At 45.0% G+C, this 15,183-nt stretch overlaps 1 protein-coding gene across 1 annotated transcript in view; it reads right to left on the bottom strand.

Annotated features, from left to right (window-relative positions):
* Positions 1-12,842, bottom strand: part of GUCY2D (guanylate cyclase 2D, retinal) — a 36,259-nt gene extending 23,417 nt beyond the window's left edge. Inside the window, exons 1-6 of the mRNA XM_027857195.1 lie at positions 12,164-12,842; positions 11,286-11,587; positions 9,740-10,091; positions 9,260-9,344; positions 8,712-8,814; positions 8,020-8,121 (exon numbers count right to left, since the gene is read on the bottom strand). Coding sequence (XP_027712996.1) covers positions 8,020-8,121; positions 8,712-8,814; positions 9,260-9,344; positions 9,740-10,091; positions 11,286-11,587; positions 12,164-12,842 — 1,623 coding nt within the window. The remainder of the gene's footprint in view (positions 1-8,019; positions 8,122-8,711; positions 8,815-9,259; positions 9,345-9,739; positions 10,092-11,285; positions 11,588-12,163) is intronic.
* Between the last annotated feature and the right edge of the window lie 2,341 nt (positions 12,843-15,183).

Genomic DNA, 15,183 nt, shown 5'->3' with positions numbered 1-15,183 from the left:
TCTCTCTCTCTCTCTTTCTCTCTCCCCCTCCCTCTCTCTCTCTCCCCCTCCCATTCCCTTTATTCCTCCTTCTCTTTTCCTCTCTTCTCCTCCCCTCTTTCTCTCTCTCTCTCATCAGTCCCTATGTATTTAACTATCATCTCTTATTCAGATTATTTCCAGATCCATATATCTAGCCCCAATTTCTCCCTTGAGTTTCAGTCCCGAATCGCAAATTGCTCATCAGATATTTAAAACTGGATATCCTAGAGACATCTTAAAGTCAATGTATCTCAAACTAAACTCATTGTCTTTACGCCTGTCACCCCCTCTTCCAAACTTCCTATTCTGTCGAAAATACTACCATCCTTTTTGTGTCTCAGATTTGTAAAATTGGTATTCTCCTGGACTATTCATTTTCCCTTACCCTACATATCCAAATCAGTTGTCAATTCTTTTCTTTGGGGGGTGTGGAGGGAGACAATTGGGGTTAAGTGACTTGCCCAGAGTCACACAACTAGTAAGTGTTTGAGGTCACATTTGAACTCAGGTCCTTCTGACTCCAGGGCCAGTACTCTAACCACTGCACCGCCTAGCTGCCCCTAGTTGCCAATTCTTGCCATTTTTACATTAACATCATCCTTTACAGTTGACCCCTTCTCTCCACTCACACAGCTACTAAATTCAGTCGTGTCCTTTCACTTTGCACCTGGATTACTACAACAACCTCCTACAAAACCTGGCCAAAATCTATCTTTTCAGCTTTGTTGTGTATTATTTCCCCTTCTATGCACAAAAGCTTTATGTATGGAACATGATGGCAAAAGCAGAACTGAACATAGTGATAGACTTGGGGGAAATGATGACTAGCTAAGAGGAGGATGCCAATTTTTCCTCTCCAGTCACTTAGAGAAGACTGGAAGATGTCAGCTGGTCTTACAAAATTAGGAAGGGGGATAGAGTCATCAGAATGAGGGCTTAGTGACTGCTCAGGTAATTGTGGAACTACCCTGCTTGCTCAAGCTGGGCCAAGAGACTCTCAGGAGGCTCTGAGTTTCTGCCTTCCACCAATAGAAAGTCTCACTCCTGATACCAAACGTACAAGTGGAAAGCTCTTGTCACTCAGCTGCCAATTGGGAGCAATTAAGAACTCAGCTTCCAGGTTAGCCCTTACTCCTAGGCAATGGGAGAGAAGAGAAGATGGAGTTCAGCCCTAATGCATTTCTGCTTTGGGAAGAGTTGTGATCCAGGGATCAAATGGAGTGTATAATCCTTGTCTTTGTTACATACCGATTAATGCCTCTGCTTTAATGCTCCTTTGCCTTTTTTCAGATTAAATGCTTATTACAATATAGTTAGAGTTGAATAAATTACGTGTAAATAAATTACGTGTAAATTAGGGAATGAGAAGAGTATTTTTTTTCTAGTGGCATAGCAGTTGGAGCCATAAGAAGTCTGATTGAATAAATTCACACAAACTCTTAAACTACTCCTTAACTCCCACTGTAGCTACACTCAGCTATGGTCGTAACTTTGATCTTACCATCACTCACAACTGTTCTACTTTCATATTCATTGACTCTGAAATTCCCTTATCTAGTCAAAATCTGTTGTTATTTCACTTCTCGCTATGCTTTGCTCCTCCAAACCCTGCTCCTTCTCACCACAACCTCCAATCCCTCCATTTCTCAGTTCTTTTCCAAGCTACATTCTCCTCCCTTCTCCATCTTCACTCACTAGGGAGCAAGTTCAATTCCATACTGTCTTCTTCTCTCAAGTTCATTGCCTGTTATCCTCTCATCAATCTTATCCTGCCAAACTTTTTTGGTTTTTTTATTTATTTTTAGTTTTCAACATTCACTTCCACAAGATTTTGAGTTCCAAATTTTCTCCCCATCTTGTCCCTCCCCCCACCCCAAAATGGCATGCATTCTGAATACCCCTTCCCCTAATCTGCCCTCCCTTCTATCTCTCCCCTTCTTCTCTTATTCCCTTTCCCCTCAATTTTCCTGTAGGGCATATCCTGCCAAACTTTAACCTTGGATTACCCACCATCCGCTGCCCTTGATCCTACTCACATGATATTGAACGAAGCAGTAGAAAACCAGAAAACCTGACTGGGTCCACTACATGTAATTATGCAATTATATTACATAATTTCAAATGGGCCCTCACTGCTGCTAGGCAATTCGCCTACACCTCCCTAATCAGTTCGCTATGCCATTCACCATAACAGTTTTTCCCCAATCTTTTCATCCTTCCTCAAACTTCCCATGACTTTCCCATCCCCCATTCTCTCAGATGAGAATTTTGCCTCATTTTTCATTGAAAAAACTGAGGCCACTCCCAGAGACCATTTATTTATTCTTTTCTCATCTCCTATCACTCTGATACATTCTGCCACTCTCCTCTTTTACCCCAATCTCACATGAAAAGGTGGCCCCTCTCTTTACTACCCATCTACCCATCTACATACATGCACATCCTCTCCTTTCTTCCCTAACAAATCGTCCCTTTTGTTATCCCTATTCTCTCACTGATCTTCAATCACTTGCTGTCTACTGGTTGCTTCCCTACTGCCTACAAACATATTCAAGATTCCATCCTCAAAATATTCTCACTTGATCCATCCATCCCCATGAGCTACCATTTTATATCTTCTCTCCTTTTTGTGGTTGAAATCCTTGAATTGAAACTTCCACTTCCTTTCCTCTCACTCCCTTCTTAACTTTCTGAAGTCTGGCTTTCCATCTCATCATTCAAGTGAAATTATTTGATTACCAAATTTAATGATCTTTTCTCAACTTTAATCCTTTTTAACCTTTTTGCAGCTTTTACCACTGTCGATCATCCTTTTCTCCTTGATACTCTCTTTTCTCTAGGTTTTTGTGACACTCCTTTCTCCTTGTTCTCCTCCTACCTATCTGACCATCCTTAGTCTTCTTTGCTGGATCTTCATCCAGCTCACTAACTGGTCTCCCAAGGTTCTATCTTTCTTCCCTTCTCTAACCATATCATTTGCTTAGTGATCTCATCAATTTCCATGATTCTCAGATCTACTTACCTAGACCTCCCCTCTCTCCTGACCTCCATTTTCATACCTTTTGGCCATCTTGAACTGGATGTCCCATAAAACAAGGGAAACTCAACATGTCTTAAACTGAACTTATTAGTATTCCCACAAACTCTCCCCCTGACTTCTTAATTTTCCTATTACTGTTGAGGGTATCACCACCCTCCCACTCAGGCTCACAGTATAAATGTCATCCTCAACTCCTCACTCATTCTCATTCTCCCACATCCAATCAGTGGTCAAGTTCTGTCATTTCTACCTCAACAATTATAACTGTCTTCCTTCTCTCCTCTGATATTGCCGTCACTCTGATAAAGGCCCTTATCATCTCAAGCCTGGACTAACTATTAACATAGCTTCTGGTTGGTTTCCTTGCTTTAAGTGTCTCCCCACTCCAATAGCCTCATAAGTGTGGATCTGACCATGTCACACACCCCTCCCCCCCAGCAGTTCCCTCTTATTTCCAGGATCAAATATAAAATGCCTTGTTTAATATTCAAAGGCCTTTATAACCTGGCCCCCTCCCATGATTTCAGTCATATTACACTTTCCTCCCCCTGCCTTCCTCCCACATACTCTGTAGTCCAGTGACAATGGCCTCCTTGCTGTGGCTCAAATAAAACACTTCTCAACTCCAGGCATTTTCACTGGCTGTTCCCCAGGTTTAAAATAGTCTTCCTCTTCATTTCAGTCTCCTGGCTTCCCTGGTTTCCTTCAAGTTCAGCTAAAATCCTACCTTCTACAGAAAGCCTTTCCTGATTCCCCTAAATATTAGCACCTTCCTTCTGTTGATCATCCCCAATTTGTTTTGTATTTATCTTGTATGTACTGTTGTTTACATGCTATTTCCCCCATTGAATTGTAAACTCCTTGAAAGCAGGGATTGTTCTTTGCCTTTCTTGTATTCCCAATGTACAGTGCCTGGCACATAGTAAGGGCTTAATTAATGCTCATTGACAGCAATGTCTCAGAGAAAAACAGCACAAACTCAATTAAAACTTCCAGAAGAGATGAAGCAAGAGTTTAAAAAAATAAAAAAGGAGTTAAGGGGAAGCTAGGTGGCACAGTGGATAGAGCACCGGCCCTGAAATCAGGAGGACCTGAGTTCAAATCTGGCCTCAGACCAAACACTTGACACTTACTAGCTGTGTGACCCTGGGCAAGTCACTTAACCCCAATTGCCTTAAAAAAAGGAGTAATAATAATAATTAAAAAAGAATAACTTGCAGAATGGGGTATAATACTACAAGTGAAAATTGGATTTTTAATGAAATAGAGGTCTTCCAAACATCCCTGATATAAAGCAGAGGTATAGAGAAATTTTGAAGTTCAAATATAAGAGTGAAGAGAAGTATAAAAGGGCAAACATAAATGAATAATGATAAAGGTCTAAACAAGGATATATAGAGAAATGATACATATGATCTCTCTATCTCCCTATTATCATCAGGATTCATAGAGGGAGCCTAATTTAGACAAAGCCTGGGAGTGGCTCTGTCATATCTTCATTATCTTTTTTAAAAAATAAATTTATTATTTATTTTTAACATTTATTAAAAAAAAAATTTGAGTTCTGAATTCTCTCTTTCCCTCAAGTCCCACCCCATTGAGAAGGTAAGAAATGTGATTTCAATTATACAAGTGAAATCATGCCAAACATATTTCTATATTAGCCATGCTGCAAAAAAAAAAAAGGGGGAAAAAAATTATGCCTCATACTGCACTTAGACTCCATCACTTCTCTCTCTCTGGAGGTGGATAGCAATTTTCATCATAAGTCCATCAGGACTGCCTTGGATCATTGTATTGATTAATATAGCTAACTAATTCACAGTTAATCATCATACAATATTGCTATTTACTGTGTACAATGTTCTCCTGGTTCTGTTCAGTTTACTTTTCATCAGTTCACATAAGTCTTTCCAGATTTTTCTGAAATCTGCTCATCATTTCATAGCACAATCATACTTAATCACAATCATATACCACAGTTTGTTTAGCCATTTTCCTGATTGATGGGTATCCCCTCAAAATTTCCAATTCTTTGTCACCACAAAAGGAGCTGCTATAAATATTTTTGTTCATATAGTTCCTTTTCCTTTTTCTTTGACCTCTTTGGAATATTATCTTCATGATCTTAAGAAAAGAATGGAAAGAGAGAGGAAGAAGAATGCACTGGTTGAGGGGAAAGGGAGAAGGAAAAGGAAGGTTAGAGGAAATCATCTCATATAATCAAAGTGCACAAGTAGATATCTATTCAAACAAGGAGGAAGAGGTGGGGGAGGGGGGAGCAGCTGACATTTGAGCCTCAATCTCATCTGAATTGATCAACACAAAGTTGGGTACAAAAGTATCCAACTTTTTACTCAACCCATTTTACTCCACAGGAAAATGGGAGAGAAAGGGGAAAAGTGGGGAGAGGGAATTAGTGGAAGGGTAGATTAAGGGAGGGATTAGTCTTAAGCAAAACCATCTCTAAGGGTGTACAAAAATATTTATAACTCCTTTTGAAGTGGCAAAGAATAGGAATTGAGGAGGAGCCCAAATATCGCAGAACAAATGAACAATAAATACATGGCATATAAATGTGATAGAATACTATGGTGCTCAACGTTAATCAATGTAATGACCGATCAGGATTCCAGACACTAATGATGACACATACTACCTATCTCCTGAGAAAGAGAGGGCTCACAATGCAGGATGAGACAAATTTTCTTTTGGACGTGACCAGTGGAAATTTATTTTGATTGACTATACATGTGTGTAATGGGTCTTGTTTTTCTCAGGTTCTCAATTAGGGATTGGGAGAGTAAACAGGTGGATCTTGGCTGATTAAAACAAATAAAAATTTTTTAAAAATAAATGTGCGTTGACTGAATAATTAGCATCGGCACTTGGAAAAGAAGCTGAACAAAAGGGAAAGAGGTAGTCAGTTTTCTGAGAGCCAGAGTGGTCCCCTAGAGCGCAGCTGATATTCAGTGCTGCCCATGGGAATTAAAATTACGTTGAGCTCTCTAGTCATTACTTCACAGCAGTCCTAGTGGTCTCATAAAGGGCCTTAGTGGTCACAGAGATGAAGACTCAGAAAAATGAAGTAACTTACTTAAACACAGGCATTGAGTGTTGGAGCTCCTTTAGGAACCCAGGTTTCATGACTTCAAATCCAGCACTCTTTTCACTATACCCTGCTATCTTTCATAAATGCACACCACAGAAAAAAACCTGCCCGAAGTACACAAACCCTAAGCCAGGATCCGTAACTGCCATTTTGCTGGGGTAAACTAAGATTACTGCGCAGGGGACCACATGCCATAGAAACCTCACATCCTGCACAACCCACATCAGTCCCCTGAGAGGTATATTCTCACTGTAAATACTTGCACAGGATTCCAGATAACCCACATTTTGCATCACTGACCACAATCCAGATAACCCACATTTTGCATCAAGGTATTCAGTCTTTTTCAGAAAGGGAATCTGTTCTTCCTTTTTCACATGGGCTTACAATCACTATAGAATAGATGCAGGGATGGAGAGCGACGGCTGCCCGAGGCTGTTGGCCAGGCAATCTGCCAAGTCCACCTTCAAGACCTCTAGTCAATCATGATTTATTTGCTGAACAGATTCTTTTCATGATAAGAAGAAAAGACATCCTTCCCTTAGAGCCATACTCTAGATCAGAGGTGTCAAGAATGCTAATTGTTGCCTGCAATACTCCATAGTGTGCCAGAACCAGATTAGTTATCAAAATATATAATAAAACATAGATAACATTACGTTTACAACTATGTAGCCCACAGTGATCCTTACGTATGGTTTGTTGTTGTTGCTCAGTTGTTTCCAACTCTTCCTGACCCTATTTGAGGTTTTCTTGGTAAAGATACTGCCAATTCCTTTTCCAGCTCATTTTACAGGTGAGAAACTGAGGTAAACAGGGTTAAGTGACTTGCCCAGGGTCACACAGCTAGTAAGTGTCTGAAGCCACATTTGAACTCATGAACATGAGTCTTCCTGATTCCATGCCTCGCATTCTATCCACTGCACTACCTAGCTGCCCCTATGTATGGTTTAGTGGCCCCCATTTCTTTTTTTTTAATTTAATTTTTATTCTGATATTTTCTCAAATATAAAAAGTCAAAATTCTTACACCAATCTTCAAAAGAAAACCATGGAGAACAATTAAAAATATTTACAGTCTTTTGTTTCCTTAATTTGCTTCTTTATACTAGTTTGTTGTCAACAGAACAGACTTTTCTTGAAAATTCCACACTGTTAGGTCAACCCTGATCATGGTCCATCCAGATGGCCCCAAGATGACTGCCTTAGTGGGCTGGGCACTCCAACGTCTTAAGTGTTAAAAAGCATGGCACTTAGCCAGCTGGGAAACTTCAACTGTAGTTTACAAAAGGGGCAGAAAACATCTTTTTCCTAATGTCAACAAGTCAGAATTACTGATGGTCTTGTTCTATAAGTTATCTTTTTTTTTTTTTTTTTTGGCTAGGCAATGGGGTTAAGTGACTTGTCCAGGGTCACACATCTAGTAAGTGTTATGTGTCTGAGGCCAGATTTGAACTCAGGTCCTCCTGAATCCAGGACCAGTGCTCTATCCACTGTGCCACCTAGCTGCCCCTGCTAATTTTTTTTTTTAGCATCTTTGTTTCTAATCATAAGTAGGCGTCCTGCCCACTCCAAAATAATTTTGGCGACAAGGAATCAAAGTCAGTTGTGAACCTTTAAGGAAGAGGACCACAAGTAATGTAGCAATGAGTATAGTGGGCCCCATTTCTATTGGAGTTTGACACTACCGTTCTAGATAATCAAAAAAAAAAAAAAACACAGTTTAATATAACTGATGGGTAAAACAGAGTTTTCACCCACTCCTCCCTCATTCCATTGTTCAGCTGATATCATTTTTGAATGGGCATCTTCGGCTCTGTGAGGAAGGATCCTGGCAGGGTACTCACCTCATACATGCCAATGTTAGAACTGTCTGGGGGCTGGCTAGGGATGCTACGCATGTCAGATACGCTGTGGGCAGCCAGGCTTGAACGGCTCCCCTCTGTTACCTGGGCAGGGAGGGAGTCAGAGCAAGTATAAGATGATGGGGAAGTAAGTAGGGGGAGGAGACAGCAGCTTTGGGCAGTGATTGAAATCAGGTTGGGGTTGAGAGTTAAGGATTAGGGAAAGAGGAGGGTAGGGGCCAGGTGTCAAGGAAGAAAACAATCACCTCTTCCATGTGTATAGTTATTTATAGGGTAAAGCCCTTTCACATCCTTTCCCCCATTATATCCTTACTGCTATGAGATAATTAGTCCTCAGGTAATAATACTGTTATCCCCATTTTACAGAGAAGGAAACTAAAGTCCAGAGCGATAAATGGAATGAATTTCTTGGAAAGTCACACAGTATTTCAGTAGCAGTGACCACATGGGAACCCAGGTCTCCAGACTCCTGGTCCAGGGCTCTGGCCATTACCCCACTCTACTTCTCAGAAAATAGACTGGGTAGAGAGCCAGGGGAATCAGAGCATGGCAACCAGGGGCTGAAATGATACCCAAAAAATTTTCCAGAGTCTCCCACCTCTTTTCCCTGTCTCTTGGGACCAGATTGCTACCCAAATCTCTCCCCCTCCCCACACACACCTAGACTCCCATACCTTTCGGGAGCTGCTGCCCTGCCGAGGGAGGAAAGTGATGTCCTCCAGAGTCAGGATCATCTTGTTGGGACCAGAGATCATCTGGGCATGGAGGAGCTGGCGTCTGGGAACCCAGATGCAGAGGAGTCATTTTGGAAAGGGGAACTTGGGGAGAGAGTGATAGGAAGAAGGAGAGAACCACCCCAGGTACAGGAGAGGAAATGAGGGAGCTTTATCCCTGTGGTAATAGAGGGTGATGGTAGGCGAGCTTCCAATTCCTTCTAGCACCTCTTCTGCCAAGGCCACACAACTTGGCTGGGACTGACAACAACCCCAATACCCATCCACTCTCCTTGGTCTGATGAGCAATTTCTTTGCTCTACAACCTCAGTTATGGAAGGTAGAACCAGGCTATACAAACACAAGGTTCCCAGAGCCAGGTACAGAGAGGAGAGTTGACTTATCTATCAACTCCCAATACCAGTTTCTAGAACTACCCCCTACTCCTTCCTATACGTCCTGCTCCCCTTTTCCATCCAGTTTCTCCACCTTCCCAACCCTCAGCTTACCGAACATAATAGGCCAGTATGGCAACCACCAGCCCCACAGCAGCAATGATGAGGATAACAAGAAGGATGAAGCTGGGCTCTACTCCTGAGGGCAAGAGGAAAATGGAGAGGAACTCAAGGTGGCAACATTTACTGGGGGTGGGGGGCAGACAGGGAAAGAGAATTTGGAAACATGATAATCAAATGGACGAAGTAAACTTAAGGGGCAGAGCCAAGGTAGGATCTCTGGTCTGGTAGGCCTAGGAGGGAACTTTTAAGATGGTATTGAGGGAGAGTTCTCACAGAGAATCAGAAGGTCCCAGTAGGTTTCTAGGAGAGAGATACTTGGGGTTTCTAGGAGGTCTGAAGGGGAGTCCACAGAGAGAGAGAGATCCTGAAGTGAGAGGCGGGACAGCCAGCTGAGGAGAAACTGGAGAATCCCAGGAAGAATTACATAGGACATATGTGGTCTTAGGGATGGAGAATGGGAAAGAACCTCACCTCCACTGCAGATCACGTTGGGGTCGAACCAGCAAGGAGGGTCAAAACCAGGTCCCCGGCCACCATGAGGAAAGTGGATGGGATTACCAACATAGTTGAGAATACCCTGGGCTGGGTCCAGTGTGTAAGTAGGGAGCAGCTGGTCTCCCACCCCATCTGTATCCAGTAGCACAAAAGGAGGCTCCTTTGCCCCTCCCAGGTGTCCACAGAAGCCAGGGACCTCGGTTTTTGGAATGTGATGGGCCACTGCTGCCCCAGAGACCCAGCTGCCACCCCCAGCTACTTGTGCTCCTGCCACAGCTCCTGCCAGCAGGTAGATAACGTCATAGATTGTGCCGAAGAGTGGGGATACCTGAAGAATGATAGAATCAGAGGCCATCTAATCTAAGCCTTTACAACATCCCTAACAAGCAGTCATCCAGTCTCTGTTTGAAGACCTCCAGTAATGGGGAATTCAAGGTGGCCCATGTCCCTTTTGAGATAGCTCTAATAGTTAGGAAATTTTTCTTTGTATCTATGATTTCCAGTTAACATTCCTAGTTCTGTTCTCTGAGACCCAAAGAAACAAGCTTAATTCCTCATCTACGTATAATCTTTCAAATATTGTCACAGTTATGTCCCTCACTATTCCAATGACCTTCCTTTGCATGCCCACCACTTCACCAGTGTCCTTCTTCAAACACTCCAGATAGGAGTCTGACCAAAGCAGAACTATGAGCTCCTTCCTTCCCATACTTCTTTTCCCAGCCGTGTCATAGGATAAACTCATTTTGAACTCTGGGTCCACTAAAACCCCCAGCTTCTTTTCACATGAGCTGCTCATTTCACCCCCCCACTCCCACCTTCTTGTATTTATGTAACTGTTTTGTTTTTCACAAAGTGCGAGACATTACATTTTCCTCTGTATTACATATCATTTTGTTAACTATGGCCGATTGTTCCAGTCCATCAAGGTCCTTTTAGATTCCTGTGCTGTTATCCAAAGTATTACCTAGCCTTGAAAGCAGACCTAATGCTCCAAACGAGGGAGGTGATGATCCTCATGCATTCTACTCTGATCTGACACCTGGAGTATTGTGCTCAGGTCTGGCTACCACATCTTAAGGACATTGAAAAATTGGAGGACATCCTACTTTCTAAGTATGTGTCATCCAGAAATTAGATGAACATGCCTTTGACCAAGTCATTGATGGAAGGGTAGGAGGGAAGAGAGAGACTGGGCCAGAGCCACGCCTGTCCCACTAATCAGGAATCCATCTTCCCTATTGCCTCCCTGACCCGGCACTCTTCAAGTCTCCCTCTCCACTGGCTAAGGGGAGACGTTTTACATCAGCTTAATCCTATCTCTCTGTTGATTACTAGATACCCATTCTCAGTTCCTTACAGTTCTTTCTTTACCTCCTTCTTATACTGCTGTTCTCTCATCCCATCACCTTCGCTGCTAGAACTCCATCTCCTCTCCCCATTGTTCCAGGACCATCTCTTCCTGATTAGGGAAGGCCCTCCACCTTATCTACACCCTCTGAGTCCCCGTGTCTCTCCTCACCTGCTGGGGTTTAAGGTCCAGCGGTAGCTCCTGGTACTCCTGGGCCTGGCGTAAGCTAGCTGATACACTCCCCTTAGGGCAGTAGCGGGTTAGAGTGAGCACGGCATCATGAGCTTTTCGGAGTCTGGAACTGTTGGCGAGGGGCTTTAGGGCCTCAGGGCCAGGGGGCAGGGCATAGTGCAGGGTGTCGAAGGGAAGGAACACCATTGTGCCTTCTACTAGGCCCAGTTCCTCGGCAGCCTCCAACAACAGCCGTTGCTCCTCCCCACCCAGTAGAACTGAATGCATCACCATGATCACCACTGCAGAGGAAGGCCAGGCCAGGGGTGGGGAGGTGCTCAGGCATCAGAACCTGACTTCTTCCTATTTGACTCGGGAGTTCCCCCATCCTAGGCCCCTGGCTCAACTTCATCTTCCCAACTACCTTCCCCTCCTAGATAAACCATACCCAGAGCCATAACTAAGGGAGGCCCACCATTCCCATGCCTTGAGGTCCTCTGTCATCCCTCTTCACAAGGAATAGACTATACTGGGCTTCCTCACCCAGCCCCAGGCTATCACCTCCATGTCATCCCTCTTCACAAGGAATAGACTATACTGGGCTTCCTCACCCAGCCCCAGGCTATCACCTCCATGTCCCTGTGGCTGTGCTGCTCCTCTGCTAGGGCTTGCCTATCTTCTTTCACTACCACCTATCCCCACCCCACCTCTTCTCAGGGGTTAGGGGTTCAAGGAATGTTTGCCATGATGCAGTGGTTCTGCATCCACTCCTTGGGGGCCAGGCCATCTCCCTTTACCAGTGAGATGATGCCTGTACAAAGCCAAGTCCAAGAATTGTCCCTGCTTGCAAGAATTCTTAGTTGCAGCTCTACCCATACCTTTGACCTTGGGACCATCTCTGACTCTTTTTAGGGCATTCTTGGCACTTTCCAGGTCCGTAGTCTCCAAGGAGGTCACCATGACCACAGGCAGGCCCCTGCTGCGGAGCACCCCAGCAAGGGCCTGGCCAGCCTCCACCCACAGGTCCTGTGGGGCAGTGACTAGGGCTACCTTGGCCCAACGGAATGCCCGCAACAGGGCATAGAGGGCATCAGGGGCAAGGGGAAGGGCAGGGGCTGTGGTTCGAGCTTCCCCCTGGGGACAGCCCCAGGGTACCAGGGGGACCCCAGCTTCTTGGGCCAGCAGTTCAGCAGGGTGGCATGCAGCTGGGTTCACAGGACCCACAAGGCCAGAGACACGGGCTAATGAGGGGGCTAGGGCCCCCAGGGAACCCGAGGTGTGGCATGGCTCTGGGAGCAGGATGACCTCAAACCAGGGACCACCTTCCAGGGCTTTGTCGTGGTTCAGGCGGGTAGCAGCCAGGCGGGCAGCCAGGTCTGGGTGGGCCCGGGAAAAGATAGGGTCACAGGTCCAGGGGCCCAGTACACCCACTGTGAAGGTGGCAGGGAAGATTGGTGCAGGGAGGAAGAGGAGAAATAAAAAGAAAAGCGGAAGAGGAAAAGGAGGAAAGCACCATGGTGGGTGATAGGAAAGACCATTTATGGGGGGGACCAGCATGATGGGACAAAAGAGTAGCAGGGTCAAAGAGACAAGGGAGAAGACGGAGAGGGAGCCATAGTGGGACAACTTGGGAGACAGAAAAGATGAAGGTCAAAGGAAAAGGATTATGCAATAGGAGAGAAAAAAGAGGGGACAAAACCATCACAGGAGATTCAATGTGGACCCTTTCCCACTCAAACCACTCCCTACCACCATGATACCTCCTCCCCCACTCTCTCACCCCTTCCTCCCCTTAATCCCTTGGTGTTTCAAGGCCAGGCTAGTCCTTTGCCACCCCCTACAGAAGTTCACCTCCACAACCTTTCCCCCCTTCCCCCTGCCACCACACACATACACACAACAAGGAATCTGAAGACGAGATTGAGGAGCAAAGTGAGAATAGATAACGTCTGGCAATATTTTCCCCCACTCCTGCCCCTACCCATCTACCCTCACTGCTACTATACCCTGTGTAAGCTTTCTTCTTCTCTCTTCATATCCCCTTCCCCCCAGCACTTCTCTCCTATCCAGCAACAGCTCCCTTTCCCCCAGTCTAAAATAAATAAGGGTTTATCCCAAGCTAGAATGTGACCTCAGCACACCTCTAACTTGTTCCCAGTTCTTTCTATGGGACCATTCCTACTCACCAGTGGCTCCCAAGGACTCAGCCTCTTCCTGGGGGCTTAGGGGTGGAGATTACAGCCCTGAGGTCCCCTTCAAGTCCTTGCCTCTCTCCTCTACCAACTGGCCCCCCAGTTGGGGAAGAAAGGACACAGATAGCACGGAGCCCCTGGGTGCTATCTCCATAATCTCCCACATATACACTCATAAACTGATTAGTAGCTGTGGGGCCCCCAGAGGGAGAAGGGACAAGAGATTAGCTGGGAGCTGAAACAGTGAAACAGCCAGATGACTGTGAGGTCCTTGATTTGACAGCCGCCACCCAAGCAAGGCTTGGGGTAGTTCAGGAAGGCAGCCACTCCCAGGGCACCTTTCTCCCCTTGTCATCCCAAAAGCAACTCGTTGCAGACTATGTGACTTTCCTGGGGATCACAGTAATGACTTAACTGTTAGCTGTTCTCTCCTCAAGCCTTCCTCATCATCTCCTCTCCTCTCCCTTTTGGCAGAGGAACTTTCCTCATATTGAGAACAGAGGTGCCATGAGCTCACTCTTCTCCCCCGTTCTATACCTCATAACCCTTTGTCAGTCAATCCCCTCCCTTCCTGTCTCCTCTGAAAGTAAGCACCCCATATCATTCCCACTGTCTCTGTAACTGCCAAGCTCTCTGTCTAATGGTTCCTTCTTTAATGTGCAGTTGCAGAAACTGTCATTTGACTATATCATCCCCTCAAGCTGTTGTCCTTTTGTCCTTCCTTTCACAGTCAAAGTCCTAAAAAATATGTATACACTGATTGCTTTCACTCCATTTGCTCTCACTCTGTAATCTGTCTCCCTACCTCACTACTTAATTGAAACCTTCCATTCCAAAGTTATCAGTGATCTCTTAATTGCTAAATATGGTGTTCTCGTCTTTTTTGACCCTCTGCACCATTTGACACCTGCTGAATACTCTCTTCTCTCTGGTTTTTATGGGATATCATTCCCTACTGACTCTTCTCTTACCTGTCCAGCTGTTCCTTCCCCAGTCTCCTTTTGCCAACCAGGAACTTCTAGTCCACCTGTCTGCCCTCTCTGTGAGATCATCACATCGATTTCTAGTATCATTTCAATGTGGACGGCTCCCAGGGCAACATTTTGTAGGCCCACGTCCCTCTTCTGAGAGCCTGTTCTGCATCTCCAGCAACCTAGCAAACATCTTTCATTGGATGCTCTGTGGCGTTGTTCAGTTGTTTTTCAGTCGGTACCCCATCTGAAAGTTTTCTTGGCAAAGATACTGGAGTGGTTTGCCATTTCCTTCTCTAGCTCGTTTTACAGATGAAGAAACTGAGGCAGACAGGATATGTGACTTTCCCAGACTTACACAGTGAGTAAGTGTCTGAGGCCAGATTTGAACTCAGAAAGATGAGTCTTCCTGACTCCAGGCCTGGCACTCTATGCACTATAGCGCCACCTAGCGCCGAAGATGCTCCATACTTATCTCAAAATCAACCTGTCCAAGAGAGGATTTATTACCTTTCCATGCAAATCCAACTCTCTTCCAAAAGCCCCTATTTCTGTTAAGCACTCCACCACCCTCTCAGGTTTGCAACCTCTGAGTCGCCGTCAGTTCCTCACTCTCCCTCGCCCCACATATTGACTCAGTTGCCAAGGCTTATCCATTCTACCGTTACAACATCCCTCATATGCCTCTTTTTGTCGGCTCGCCTGGATACCCTGGTTCAGACTGTCATTGCCTCT

This window comes from Vombatus ursinus, unplaced genomic scaffold (assembly GCF_900497805.2).
Source record: "Vombatus ursinus unplaced genomic scaffold, bare-nosed wombat genome assembly UNPS02011916.1, whole genome shotgun sequence".
NCBI lineage: Eukaryota > Metazoa > Chordata > Mammalia > Diprotodontia > Vombatidae > Vombatus > Vombatus ursinus.
The sequence above is the reverse complement of the archived record's forward strand: the minus strand, read 5'-3'. Positions and strand labels throughout refer to the sequence as shown.